Below are 13,464 nucleotides of genomic sequence, written 5' to 3'. Positions count from 1 at the left end.
ATTTGTTCCAACTTTAAAGCTTCCTGTGTGAAATCAAACTTTTCAGTTTTACATAAATCCTCCTGTAAAACAGGTTTTTTTTTTATTTATTTTTTTTTTTATATAAAAGTGTTCTTAATTGGCTGATTAGACTGTTATTGCTTATGTCTGTGTACAAATCCAGAATTAGAAAATTACTTGGGCTGTCATTGCTTGTAATCAAAAAATTGATAACTGTGAGACATCATTTTTTCAATGTGATATGGGTAATTTTACTTATGGGTTATAGTACTGAACATTAGTTTGCCTTCAACGGCCAAAATAATAAACACAAATTTAGTACTTGTAGATTTGTATTTAACAATGAAGTATACCGTTTTGCTGGTCCTGCTAAACGCATGTTTTGGCAAATATGTATTTCTGTTGATACAGTATATGTCATATTAATAATTGTCCGTTGAAGCACTGAAATACTAAATAATTTTATTCTGGTATTAACAATTGGAGCAATTTATGCCATCACTGATGGAGATAAGCCAAATAGCCACTTCACTTGAATCTTGCCTCTATGTTTATTTGCTGCAGCTGTTGTTAGCTCTGCCAGTCCCCCTACATAGCACAGTCCTTTATGCATAACTATGAATGCATGTCAGGTTGCCTCTATGATCCTGAACTGTATACATTGGTTAGAAAATGGACGGATTCTTGGACAGATGGACATCTGTAGAAGTGCTCATTATAATACAAGAATGAATACTAAGCCTCCATTCATATATTGGGACTGTGTATGACACTATTAAAAGCGATTAATCTTGTTTTCTTTTCATCTCCTCAAATAAATGTGTGACATTAAGTTAAATGATTACACCACATCTGATTGGTAACACTATTTCGCTCTCAAGTCTGTTTCTGAACTAATTCCATAATGTGGTAAAAGTGGCAATAACAGTATGTGTTTTCATTTTAAATAACAAGTATGACTCTGCAGTTGCACACTGAAGTTCTCCAATCTCAAACTCAAAGCATTTCAAGACATGACCTCTGCGGTTTTTCTTTTCAGCATGTGCTGGTTTGGTGCTGTAGCATCACAATAATAACCTTATACTTTATATATTTAAAAAAAAAAAAAAAAAAGGGCTGGAAATTTTCAGAACTTCACTACCAAATTGGTAATGAAACATTGGTTCTTATATACCATCTTAGTATTTGTAGAGATGTCACTTTTTGTGGTTTGCTGTACTGCTAGCCTATGCTAGTTAATGTTAGAATTTCTAGTTTATTTCTTTTAATTTGATTATTTTTTGACAACTAAATAGGACATTAGTTGTACAGAATCAATTCCAAAATCATGATTATAAGAAATGCTACCCTAAACAACTAAAATAATCTAAATTCAAAACTCATCAAATTCATCAAACCTGAATATCGTTGTGTGGATTCCAGTCGGAGTCAAAAATAATGACTGTGTCAGCTGTTGCAAGGTTAATTCCTAAACCTCCAGCTCTGGTTGATAGCAGAAAGCAGAACTGTGGTGCACCAGGAGCTGTAACAATATGAAGATTAATCATGCTGTTAATAAAGCATCTCAATATGTTCAGACAATGCCCAACAAAACTGCTTTTGGCAGACTTCAATTTAATCACAAAATATAAAAAACGTTTAGCCAAAAGTGACCTCTTCTGGAATTTTAACTTCACATTTGGATTTAAGGTCAAGATTAAGATGATTTACAATTAAATTTATGTTCAGCATTTCCAATTCTTGATGGAACTGTGAAATGTTTTACTACAACTAATAACCCAACATTCAGTAGAGTATATTACAAGAAAGATAGAATGCCACTATCCTATTAGAGTATTCAGCAAGTGTTTCTAATAGATAGAAAATAAGTCAGTAACTCTAAGCAAACATGGTGACATCTATGATGTAAAATTATCTTAACTAAAACAGACATTTTATGAACCAACCAGAACAATGAAATTAGAAATGTGACTGACACAAAAGAAGGTAACCACATAGAAAAACATACTCACCATTGAATCGATCAATAGCTTCCTGCCTCAGAGCCCCAGTGATGCCCCCATCAATTCTTTCATATTTATATCCCTCAAAATCTAAAAAGTCCTCCAGTAGGTCAAGCATTTTGGTCATCTAAAAAAGAACAAAAAGTGGGGTTAAAAAAATTAGAATTAGATCTATACAAATTTAAACATTCATTTGCCCACTTTTCCTAATATGTTTTTATGAACTAATATGAAAGAGGAAATCAGTATAACCTGAGAGAACACCAAAACTCTGTGGCCCTGCTCTTTCAGTTTTCTTAGCATCTTCTGTAGCAACATAAGCTTTCCTGATGCTTTAACCAGTGCTGTGCCTTCATATGCTCCATTTGGTAATTTTGGAGATTCCTGAATAGAAGAAAAAATAATTCAGTGACAAAAGCATTTTACACCATAAATAATTAGTTTAAAATGAATAGGCATGACTGCACAAGCAAACTCACCATAGCAGCCACAGGAAACAGATATGGATGATTGCAGCACTTCTTCAAATCCATCATTATGTTGAGAAGTGACACCTGATTTCCACCACCCTTAGAGTTCAGTGCTTCAAAGTTTCTAGTTAAAATATACTTGTAGTATTTCCTTCAAACAAAAATATGTTGGATAAGCAAACAATGTAGGCACAATACAAGCAGTGTTAGTACTTTGGAAAAATCAGTCAACAAAAATAACAAAAAGAGATATGCAACTATTTTAAGTATTCAGTTTGCAAAGCCTTGAATTACTAGCTAAGTCCAACATCTTTCAGCATAAGAGTAAGGGTTATGCAAATATATAAACACAAAACTATAAGTCCCTTTTATTTTCGTGAAAAATAAACTCTGAATATTTTACAAAATGGAGTCAAACAGTTGTGAAATTAATGAAGAATAATAAAAACCCACAGTCACCCGAGCAACCTGGAAACAGGATGTAAAAAAACTTCACTACAGTGGCATCACCTAAAGTGCAAAGATGATATTTTGAGAAAAACTTACTTTTGCATTGGACTGAGTTCTACACGCACAATTAGTTCTGTCTTGGCAGGCATGTTTTTAAAAACATCAGCCTTAAGTCTACGCAGCATGTGAGGTCCAAGCAGATCATGAAGTTTCTTGATCTGATCCTCTTTAGAAATATCAGCAAACTCTTCAAGGAAGCCTTCAAGATTACTAAAGGAAGACAATAATAACAATAATCCACTTAATGAGTTATAAATAAAAAATAATTTGTTTAAAAAAAAAAGCTGTACTGTAAGACAGGACTACATTAGAACATATAAAACTGAAAAAACTTACAACTGATTAATATTTGAGTGCATACTCTATGAGTAGTGGTTATTAGTCAAACTGAACAAAGTAACTTACTTGAATCTCTCAGGTGTGAGAAAATTTAGTAAATGAAATAGTTCCTCTAGATTGTTTTGGAGCGGAGTACCAGTCAGCAGTAGCTTATGGTCAATCTTATATCCATTTAACACCCTGAAAAACTTGATAAGAAATAAGAAATAAAAATAAGTCATTTTGTCCTAGTAAATACATAAAAATATGGTATCAGAATTTTCAAAAGTAACTTACTTTAGACTGGTTGTTTTTCAGCCTGTGAGCTTCATCTACAACTAAACATGCCCAGTCAATGGAGCCAAGTGCAGCCTGGTCAATGGTGACAAGTTCGTAAGAGGTAAGCAGGACATGGAATTTAATCTGTGCTTCTCTCTGGGATAAAAAAAAAAACAAAGAGATTAAAATGAACAGGGAACAACTACTGAAAGGCATGGTAAAGAGTTCTCATGTAAGTGGTATGCAAAATCATTGCATGTACAAATTACATGTTTTCACTAACCTCTGCCAGCAGATGACTTCTTTAAAAGTCAAAAATATATAAAATCCATTATATAAATACATTCCCATATTCATAATAAACATCACACAAAGCTACCTATTTCTTCCCTTCTCCTATGTCTAAGACTTCTTGTGAATTCTTTGAAAATACAGTATTTATGTAAATGACTTAAAGAACTAGAAAAATACCTATTAAAAATTGAGGTACAAATAATAATCAATACTATGAAGAAGATTCAAGATAGTAAGCAATATTACATTTTTAGAGAGAATGGATGCAAAAGTTGTCATGCTATATTGTATGACTTTGTCAATCTACATGAAGTGTTCAATTCAAAAATTGTCAAAACATGGTATACCAGTAATGGCACAGAATACACTTGACTTGAGCATTCATAGTTTTCTTCCTCTTTCTCTGTACGTTTAGCATTCATTTGCTCAGAGGTTGACGCGCTTGCCGTTTCCTGAGCAAGTCTTCTTTTTTCCACCATAGAGGTCCGCTTCTTCTCTTATTTCATCAGCATCTTTTTGCATTAAAACTGATTAAGTCTGTTTGTGCTGCAATTACTTAGTACGTTTTCGTTATTTTTTTACTTAAGCTGGCACTTAAGTCTTCAATCTGCCTCAAGTATGATTTAAGATATGAAGCGCTAGGGGAAGTGACGACGAAGGTGGTAGGGATGAGAACGGCGCCTGTACGCATGCGCTGCACGGCCGCCATGCTGGTCGCTGCCGAGAGTTGATTCTACAATAAAATAAAATAAAAATAAAAAGAGGAATAACCTTGGAGGTCAATCATCACCCCGAAAGCAGATAGTAGATGTCATGTAGTATAAATGTGTACAAATTTCAAGGTCAATAGTTCAAACGGTTTGCGAGCTAGAGGTGATTTAAAATCCTGGACAGACAAATGGGCAGTCACGGTAGTGTATTATATAAAAAGGATACTTATCAAATTTGAGTGTATTATATACACATCCACATGCATATTATTTTTCATTATAATTGGTACTGTACATTGTTGCTTTTTATTATTATAAAATGATTTCACTGTTTACTGCTAACTTCTTTCATCCAGAGCCAAACAAATATAAAACGCAGCTCAATGGCAGACGTGTGTCACTTTGTCTTTTTTAACCATGGAATATTCTATCAACTTTTTAAAAACATTTCATGCCTATTATTTACGTATTTCCATCATGCTACCTTTGTGTAAATCCTCAACACAAAAGCATATTTTTTTTACTTTTCAATCTCAGACAACCTATTTTCAGATGTCACATTACAATATAAAAAAATTGTTTTTATTTTTTGCTTGGATATTTGAACACTCTAATATAATCCTGCACTGCTGCAGTCAGAATGTGGAGGCAACAAAAATACATGCATTAACTACAATAGCTGCAATGACTTGCTAACTTCATCTAATTGCTAAAAGAAAAAAGAGAGGGTTAGGAGAGGTGCCATTATTATGCTTCACTACTTTCAAAACATTTGGACACAGTGTATGAATATGATCCATATTTCAATAAACTATTTTCAGATGTGATTTATGTTATATGTTCCCATATAAATTTTATTAGTAATCCTTGTAAGTCCAATAGAGATAAAACATGTAAAAAATGTAAGCCCTTCACATATAAAATCCTGAAAATAAAGATTCTACACAGAAAATTTGACAAAAATTATCCCTGTTTAATTAAATTTATTTTTCATGTCAAAGTTATTTAATCACAATCATGGTATACAGTGCATCCGGAAAGTATTCACAGCGCATCACTTTTTCCACATTTTGTTATGTTACAGCCTTATTCCAAAATGGATTCAATTCATTTTTTTCCTCAGAAACACACAACACCCCACATAATGACAACGTGAAAAAAGTTTACTTGAGGTTTTTGCAAATTTATTAAAAATAAAAAAATTGAGAAAGCACATGTACATAAGTATTCACAGCCTTTGCCGTGAAGCTCAAAATTGAGCTCAGGTGCATCCTGTTTCCCCTGATTATCCTTGAGATGTTTCTGCAGCTTAATTGGAGTCCACCTGTGGTAAATTCAGTTGATTGGACATGATTTGGAAAGGCACACACCTGTCTACATAAGGTCCCACAGTTGACAGTTCATGTCATAGCACAAACCAAGCATGAAGTCAAAGGAATTGTCTGTAGACCTCCGAGACAGGACTGTCTCAAGGCACAAATCTGGGGAAGGTTACAGAAAAATTTCTGCTGCTTTGAAGGTCCCAATGAGCACAGTGGCCTCCATTATCCGTAAGTGGAAGAAGTTCGAAACCACCAGGACTCGTCCTAGAGCTGGCCGGTTATCTAAACTGAGTGATCAGGGGAGAAGGGCCTTAGTCAGGGAGGTGACCAAGAACCCGATGGTCACTCTGTCAGAGCTCCAAAGGTCCTCTGTGGAGACAGAAGAACCTTCAAGAAGGACAACCATCTCTGCAGCAATCCACAAATCAGGCCAGTATGGTAGAGTAGCCAGACGGAAGCCACTCCTTAGTAAAAGGCACATGGCAGCCCACCTGGAGTTTGCCAAAAGGCACCTGAAGGACTCTCAGCGACCATGAGAAAGAAAATTCTCTGGTCTGATGAGACAAAGATTGAACTCTTTGGTGTGAATGCCAGGCGTCACGTTTGGAGGAAACCTGGCACCATCCCTACAGTGAAGCATGGTGGTGGCAGCATCATCCATTCAACCTGATGGAGCTTGAGAGGTGCTGCAAAGAGGAATGGGCAAAACTGGCCAAGGATAGGTGTGCCAAGCTTGTGGCATCATATTCAACAAGACTTGAGGCTGTAATTGCTGCCAAAGGTGCATTGATAAAGTATTGAGCAAAGGCTGTGAATACTTATGTACATGTGATTTCTCAGTTTATTTATTTTTAATAAATTTGCAAAAACCTCAAGTAAACTTTTTTCACGTTGTCATTATGGGGTGTTGTGTGCAGAATTTCTGAGGAAAAAAATGAATTTAATCCATTTTGGAATAAGGCTGTAACATAACAAAAGGTGGAAAAAGTGATGCGCTGTGAATACTTTCTGGTTGCACTGTATATTATTTTGCCACATATATTTGCCCTCTAATACAATTAAAAAATACCAGATCTTTTCCTGCCTTTATTAAAAAAACATTTCACTTTTGAACACAGTTTTAAGCAGCAAACTAATATATACAATGAATGTGAAGAAATAACTTTTCACTTGAAAAATACAGAACTTGCCCATTTGTTGTTGTTTTGTTTCTCAATTCAAGCTAATATTAAAATTCCTACCGATATACTTGAAAACATTGACTAAATCTCTGTGTCAATAATAGAAGTTTAAATATAAATACATTTTTAATCAGGAACTACATCATTAACCTTATTATTATAAAATGAAATTGATCTTCCTTTTATCCATCAACAGGTATGTCGTCGTTTTGTTATGAATTCTTATTTAGTGGGTGACTCAGCCTCTGTGCATGATATTTTAACAGATGAAGGCAAGGATTTTAAAAAAGAAAAAGGAAAAAAAAACACACACAGGGATTATCTCACTTCTCTTCACAGCTCTGCTGAGTGAGAGTGAGCAGGAGAATAACACAAGCCTATCTTTCTCCATGCCTCAGTGTGCAGAAAAGATTGAGAGGGCGAGTGATCAGGAGGCACACATCTCTTCTTATGCAGAGTATGAGGTGGTGTGTATCTTGCTTTTGTGGTTAATCATGAGTGAAAGTATGTCAGACACACGCCTTGATCTTTTCTCACACAGATGTGCGCAGTTGTAAGTGTGTGAAAGAGTGTAGTATGTATGTCTTTCTCTTACTCTTGCAATTGTACCAGGGTATTTGAAGAAACAAAGAGAGTGTGAGAAGTGCAAGTCTTGCTTTCTTTTGTCTCTGCACACTGACCTGAGACACAGTAAAAGAACAAGAAGCCTTTCTTGCACCAAATAAGGGAGGTAAAAAAAAAAAAAAACATGTTGATGGATGTTGCATTAATATTAATCATTTAATTCTTTTTCCTTCTTTATATTCTGACACTATTTAAAAATGCTTAACAAAGGTACAGAGAAACCACAACTTCTGCAAATTTAAGTATGCAAAAACTGCTACCATCACTAAATTTCAGGCAGCAAAAACATTAGATAAAAATCAGTGTAATGTTTACTTTTTTTGGTTTTAAAAACTGTTTTAATTGAATATATATTCTTTGATATTTTAAAAGATTTCAAGATTCAAAGCAAAGTTTCATATGACAAGTATCCTCATAACAATAAAATAAAAAATGACAATAGTTGTAATTAAGTTATACAACAAACATCTAAAAATGAATAAAGAAACAATTGTGAACCACAAACAAATACTCACTCTCATCTTAAATGCCTTTTTACCCCCCTTCATTGCATTGTCCTCAAATGAAAATTCATATTCGCGGATGATGGACCGACTATCCTTGTCTCCAGTGTATGTCACTACATAAAAGTCAGGGGCCCACATCTCAAACTCACGTTCCCAGTTGATGATAGTTGAAAGAGGAGCACTAACCAAAAATGGGCCTTTAGTATGTCCCTATGATACAAAACAGGTAAACAAGATATAATCATTATTATTATAAAGCAAAAGTGTTAGGCTTGTTAAGTTTTGTGAAAAGGTTGCCATCTTTGTCCTGGACTTGACAAAAAAATTAAAAGAATTGTTCAGGATATTTAAATACTTTCAGAAGCATTTTATTTATAGGTGATCTTGCTTCGATCAGCAATTATGCATGACTGTCAGATTGATTTAGTTGTACTGCCACTCCAACAGACAGGCAAGGACTTCACAAACTTTTATTCCTGTATTTATGAAAACCACCTTATGACACATTTGGTTTTAACCTACAAGAGACAGCATTGGTAACACAGAAAGCACATAAAATAAAGATATTTTACACTTATCAATACAAACATATCCATGACATTGACCTGTTCTTAACATGTTACCATTTCCTCATCCACTGAAAATTTACAGCAATAATTTATTTAATGTATAGGCCAAAATTATACAAGGAATGCCACAAAGGGATTTAAAATTCCCTGTTTTTTGAAAGCCCCCCCTGCCTTGACTCCATAAGAAGACAAGAAAAAAATCCCAAAAACCTCGCAGGGGGAAAAAGAGGAAGAAATCTTGGGAAAGGCAATTCAGAGAGAAAAACAGAACACAAGTAATCTTCTTCACAGAGCAATATCATTGCTACCTCAGAAATACAATACAATAGCAGAAACTACTTCATTCTCGCACAGCACTCCTCACCAAATGCAGGAGCAGGGGGTTACAACAACTCTTAAGGCAAAATGAAAGAATAGATTATACAACTCACTAAATACAGAACTATCACATAAAAGGATGCAGATTTGATCAGATACATCAAAAACAAAGCAGAGACTAATTAATAAACCTAATAACAATATCTGCCCTTTAACTAACTGTAGAATCACTGCCGGACTATAGAAATGTAATTATAATTCTACTACTTAAAATTTCACCCTTATGTATGTCACAGTTTATGTCATTAAACTGTAATGCTTGTCTACAGATGGATGCATAAAAAAATCAATTAGTCCGTACATTGGACTTCATTTAATGCATAGTAAGATCAAATATCTGTTAAGCCAGGTGACATGCATATATTAACCATTATAAGTAAACATAAAATAACACCATTTTGGATACTATAACTTACCTCCTTAAAAAGAGAGTACAGAAAAACAATGGTCTGGATGGTCTTGCCTAACCCCATCTCGTCAGCAAGGATAGTGTCTGTACCTTGTGCCCAGGAAAAGCGTAGCCAGTTCAGTCCTTCCAGCTGGTACATGTGAAGAGTACCACCAGTTTCTGTAACAAAACCTGGCTGTGTTTCATACTTCACTGTTGGCTGCAAAAAAATGTGCCATATGAAAGAGACAGATAGAGGCAGAGAAAAATATCACATAAGAAATTAAAGCTCTCAGTGTATTGCTACCAAAGCAAGTGAGTTATTGTCACAACTGATTCCATCAGAAATTATTTTACTTGTAATTCTGGAGACCTTGCCACACTAAAACTGACACAGTATGCCAATGTATAGTTAATGCAACCACAATAAAAAATCGTGACTGAACAATTAGTAATAAAACAGAGTGTAAAGGCTATGCTATATTAAATGACTTTTTCCAACGATTTTGAATTGAAGACTTCATTTACATAATCGGAGTAGTTAGTAGTAGTAGTAAGGATTCGGTGGCACACTCCTGACGACTGACTTAACCCAGCCAGCCAGCCTGTGAATAGCTAGGATAAAATCAGATAGGTTTAATTTTTTTCTTTTGTTGGAAGGGCTTCGTTGTGGGCTGTTTACATGTGAATTGAGAACCAATTAGCGTCCAGCCAGCAGTACAATGCATACAATGTAGCAAACAGGAAAAAGGAACACGTGCTTAGAACTTCACAGTATGGGGGCTGTGGACCTCACAAACAGAAGAAATGAGCATCTCTTTAATATCTTATATTTTACTACATCATAACAGAATGGAAAAAAGAAATGAAGGGTAGAAATTGCTGCTGAACCTGCTGCAGCTTTTAACACCCTGTACAGCACTGGCTATATTAGGCAGCATACTGCTGGCTGTCAGAAAAAGGGACAAGCACAACTATACTAAAAGTTAGGTGCTCAGTTGGTAAACGTGGAATGGGCTGCAATTTCCGTCATGTAAACTGACCTGGTGCAGTGACAATCAGTGACTGATTGGCTCATCTGACATACTCCATGAAAAAATGTTGTGCAATGTGATATTGGCTTAATTCTCATCTATACATATGGCACAATCAGCAACAGTGCCATTTTCCCTGAACAAATTAACAAAAACTTTCACTCATAAAAGTAACATTTCAGAAATGTATTTACTATGTATAATGCAATAATTTTGAATCTGGACAGGAAAGTTAACTCTGTGACCCAATGCAGGTTGTACTTGTAACTAATTTGGGTTATATAAAAAAATCCTAAACTTCACACTTACATCAGTTATTGGAGTGGGGGGTGACTCTTCAACATTTCTGTGCCTCCTAAATTTCTTTGGAATATCCGGATCATCTTTTATCATTAACTCCCTATGAGAAAGCAATGATACAAATAACTTGTTTCACACATTACATCACTGAGTTTTTTGTGCTCATTTTAAATGTAGTCCATTTTTTCCAAAATTTAAAAATAATTTTAAGTATTACAGGCTCACCTGTGCACCCAATAAGCAACTTTCTGATTTTCATATTCAGGAATTTCCATTTCATCTTTCTCCCAAGTGCACTGATCATAGGTGAGATCCCTCCACTTAATCAAATAGTGATAACCACCTTTCTTATCCACACTGCAGATTAAATACACAATGAGCAACAAAACAAGTTCAATCAGCACCCCTGCACTCAGCTCACATGAAGCAAAGAAGGTAATGATGTTCAGGACCCTGAAACTATAAAACTTCCTTGTATTGTGTCACAATAATGTATGTCAATGTTAATGTTCGCTCTTCAGTGATTGTAAGCAGAAAAACAAAATCAGTATGTGCAAAGAATGCCCACTAACCCCTACTTTCACTTTAAAAAATTCACAGCTTCTTTATGCCCATTAAAATCATCTGGAATTCTTCCATGAATTATATGAAATAAAAAGGGTTGGGAAATTAATAAAAGAAACACCCTGTCCACTTAAGACCATATTGCCAGAAGGTGTACATATATAATTCACTTTGCAGAAGAACAACAGTCAAAAGGTGCTTGTCCTTTTCACATACCTATGACCTATAATCCGATGAATCATAAGCCATTCTGGCTTAATTCCGTAACGATAAAAGCGAGCTTCCATGATAGCATATTGTGGATCTTTGTTTTTCCGCTTCTCACTCTTCCTGTCATCATCACCAGAGCCATAATCAAAAGGTGGTGGTTCATCCATATCATTCTTCCGTTGGTAGTTTCGGAACATTACTGAGTGGTAAATCTCCAGCTGCGAAACCAGGCAGGACACCAGCTTTTAATCTGATGATTTGGAAATTGCAAGCACCTTACATTTAATAGACATTTGACTAAAGCAATCTAAAAATAAATGGTGGGTGAAAGGATATACTGCACAAACCAACCATATATGCAACAAGCTCCAGCTGCAGTGATAACTACTATAGGCTGCACTTTTGTTGCCGTTAATTTTTTATTTTTTTTCCAATTGTGCTTATCAAGGTCTAAAATATGCAAAAGTACAACAGTGGTTTATACATAAGTAAAACACACAAACCTTGGCAGCAACACAATTTAAAATGGAACAAAAACTGGAGATTAAAACAAGACTTTCAAGTTTGACTCCGGATACAGAGGAGAGAAAGACAATTTACCATATTGCTTCCAATTTAAGATTATATTTTCTGGGTAAGAACTATCACATGTAACTCCAAACACAAGCAATAGAATAAAACAAAAATGTACTATATGCTCAACCACAGAACATGAGAATAAACCAGGAAAAAAAGCAAGTATCTTCTGAAATAAAAAAGCTTGACAAATTTGTACAGTACATATCTGCTGTTTATTTTATACAAATTTTTCCTTTACCAGTAGTCCCCTTTTCCTGTCTTATAATATAAAAAGTACTCTTTCACATAGGCGCTTTGAAGAAAAAATAGCATTATGATGTGAAATGATGCAGCTTTTTTTTCCATTAATCATCATATACTGAACTAGTGGAATAACCGAAATTCATTAGAATGTACATGGGAGTACTTTTTGCCATTTACAGATAGAAAAACTAACAGTCTTCATTAAAGATAGAAAAACGAACAGTCTTCCTTTACTTTAACAATATTACTGTTTAATAATTTATTTAAAATTATATTTGCTACTAATTATTGCATATACAGTCTCTTTTTAAAGGGGGGTACACTTTTAGTTGAAAGTAGTGTAGTATATTAACTCTTTTAGGGCGGATGTCGACTTTTGTCGACAGGAGGGGTTGAAGGCGAATGTCGACAAAAGTTGACATCCAGGGATAGGGGGCGACAATCAGCTGTTAATGTCGACAAATCTCACTGTCACGTCACAGGCATTCCCTCTGTGCTTGGAGGAATGCTAGACTCGTTGACTCGGCAACTAAACCTTGCATGTGCGTGAGTTGCGAAATGTAAACAATGGCAAGATGGCACCGACATGTGAAAAGGCAGCGAAGCAAATGCAGAAAAGAAAACACTCGGCAGACGATGTTTTGCGCATTATCGCGGAGTCGGACTCTTGATTTTTCAGAATCGGATTTTATTGGCAGTGATCAGGAGATCGAGCAAGAGAGTGAGAAGCAGGCATCAGCTGATCAGACACCAGCCGATGCCGCGCCAGCTAATCTGCTGCCAGTTGAGTGCCTTCGCGCAGCCGATGCATCTACGGCAAGGTTCGCATGGGATAAATACACAGACATTGATCCGTTGAGAGCCGATCTGGCTACCGGAGTTTACAAGATGGCATGGCTTGCTGTTGGACACGACAGATCACCAGCTGCTGTACTTCAGGCTGCTCTCTCCTGATGCTGCTTTTCAGCTACTGTCAGACGAG

The 13,464-nt window shown here is 35.5% G+C and overlaps 1 protein-coding gene across 5 annotated transcripts in view; it reads right to left on the bottom strand.

The window, feature by feature from the left end:
- The window catches only part of chd3 (chromodomain helicase DNA binding protein 3), a 181,055-nt gene that overhangs the window by 102,035 nt on the left and 65,556 nt on the right, over window positions 1-13,464 (bottom strand). For all 5 annotated transcript variants that reach the window (XM_028798343.2, XM_028798346.2, XM_028798347.2 and 2 more), the window contains exons 11-22: window positions 11,667-11,878; window positions 11,112-11,243; window positions 10,896-10,986; window positions 9,581-9,772; window positions 8,227-8,427; window positions 3,599-3,736; window positions 3,389-3,510; window positions 3,020-3,193; window positions 2,483-2,624; window positions 2,256-2,387; window positions 2,013-2,130; window positions 1,398-1,522 (exon numbers count right to left, since the gene is read on the bottom strand). In XM_028798343.2, coding sequence (XP_028654176.1) covers window positions 1,398-1,522; window positions 2,013-2,130; window positions 2,256-2,387; window positions 2,483-2,624; window positions 3,020-3,193; window positions 3,389-3,510; window positions 3,599-3,736; window positions 8,227-8,427; window positions 9,581-9,772; window positions 10,896-10,986; window positions 11,112-11,243; window positions 11,667-11,878 — 1,779 coding nt within the window. The remainder of the gene's footprint in view (window positions 1-1,397; window positions 1,523-2,012; window positions 2,131-2,255; window positions 2,388-2,482; window positions 2,625-3,019; window positions 3,194-3,388; window positions 3,511-3,598; window positions 3,737-8,226; window positions 8,428-9,580; window positions 9,773-10,895; window positions 10,987-11,111; window positions 11,244-11,666; window positions 11,879-13,464) is intronic.

Source organism: Erpetoichthys calabaricus, chromosome 3 (assembly GCF_900747795.2).
Source record: "Erpetoichthys calabaricus chromosome 3, fErpCal1.3, whole genome shotgun sequence".
Lineage (NCBI taxonomy): Eukaryota > Metazoa > Chordata > Cladistia > Polypteriformes > Polypteridae > Erpetoichthys > Erpetoichthys calabaricus.
Note: the sequence above shows the minus strand (reverse complement) of the source record. Positions and strands in the feature narration are given on the sequence as shown.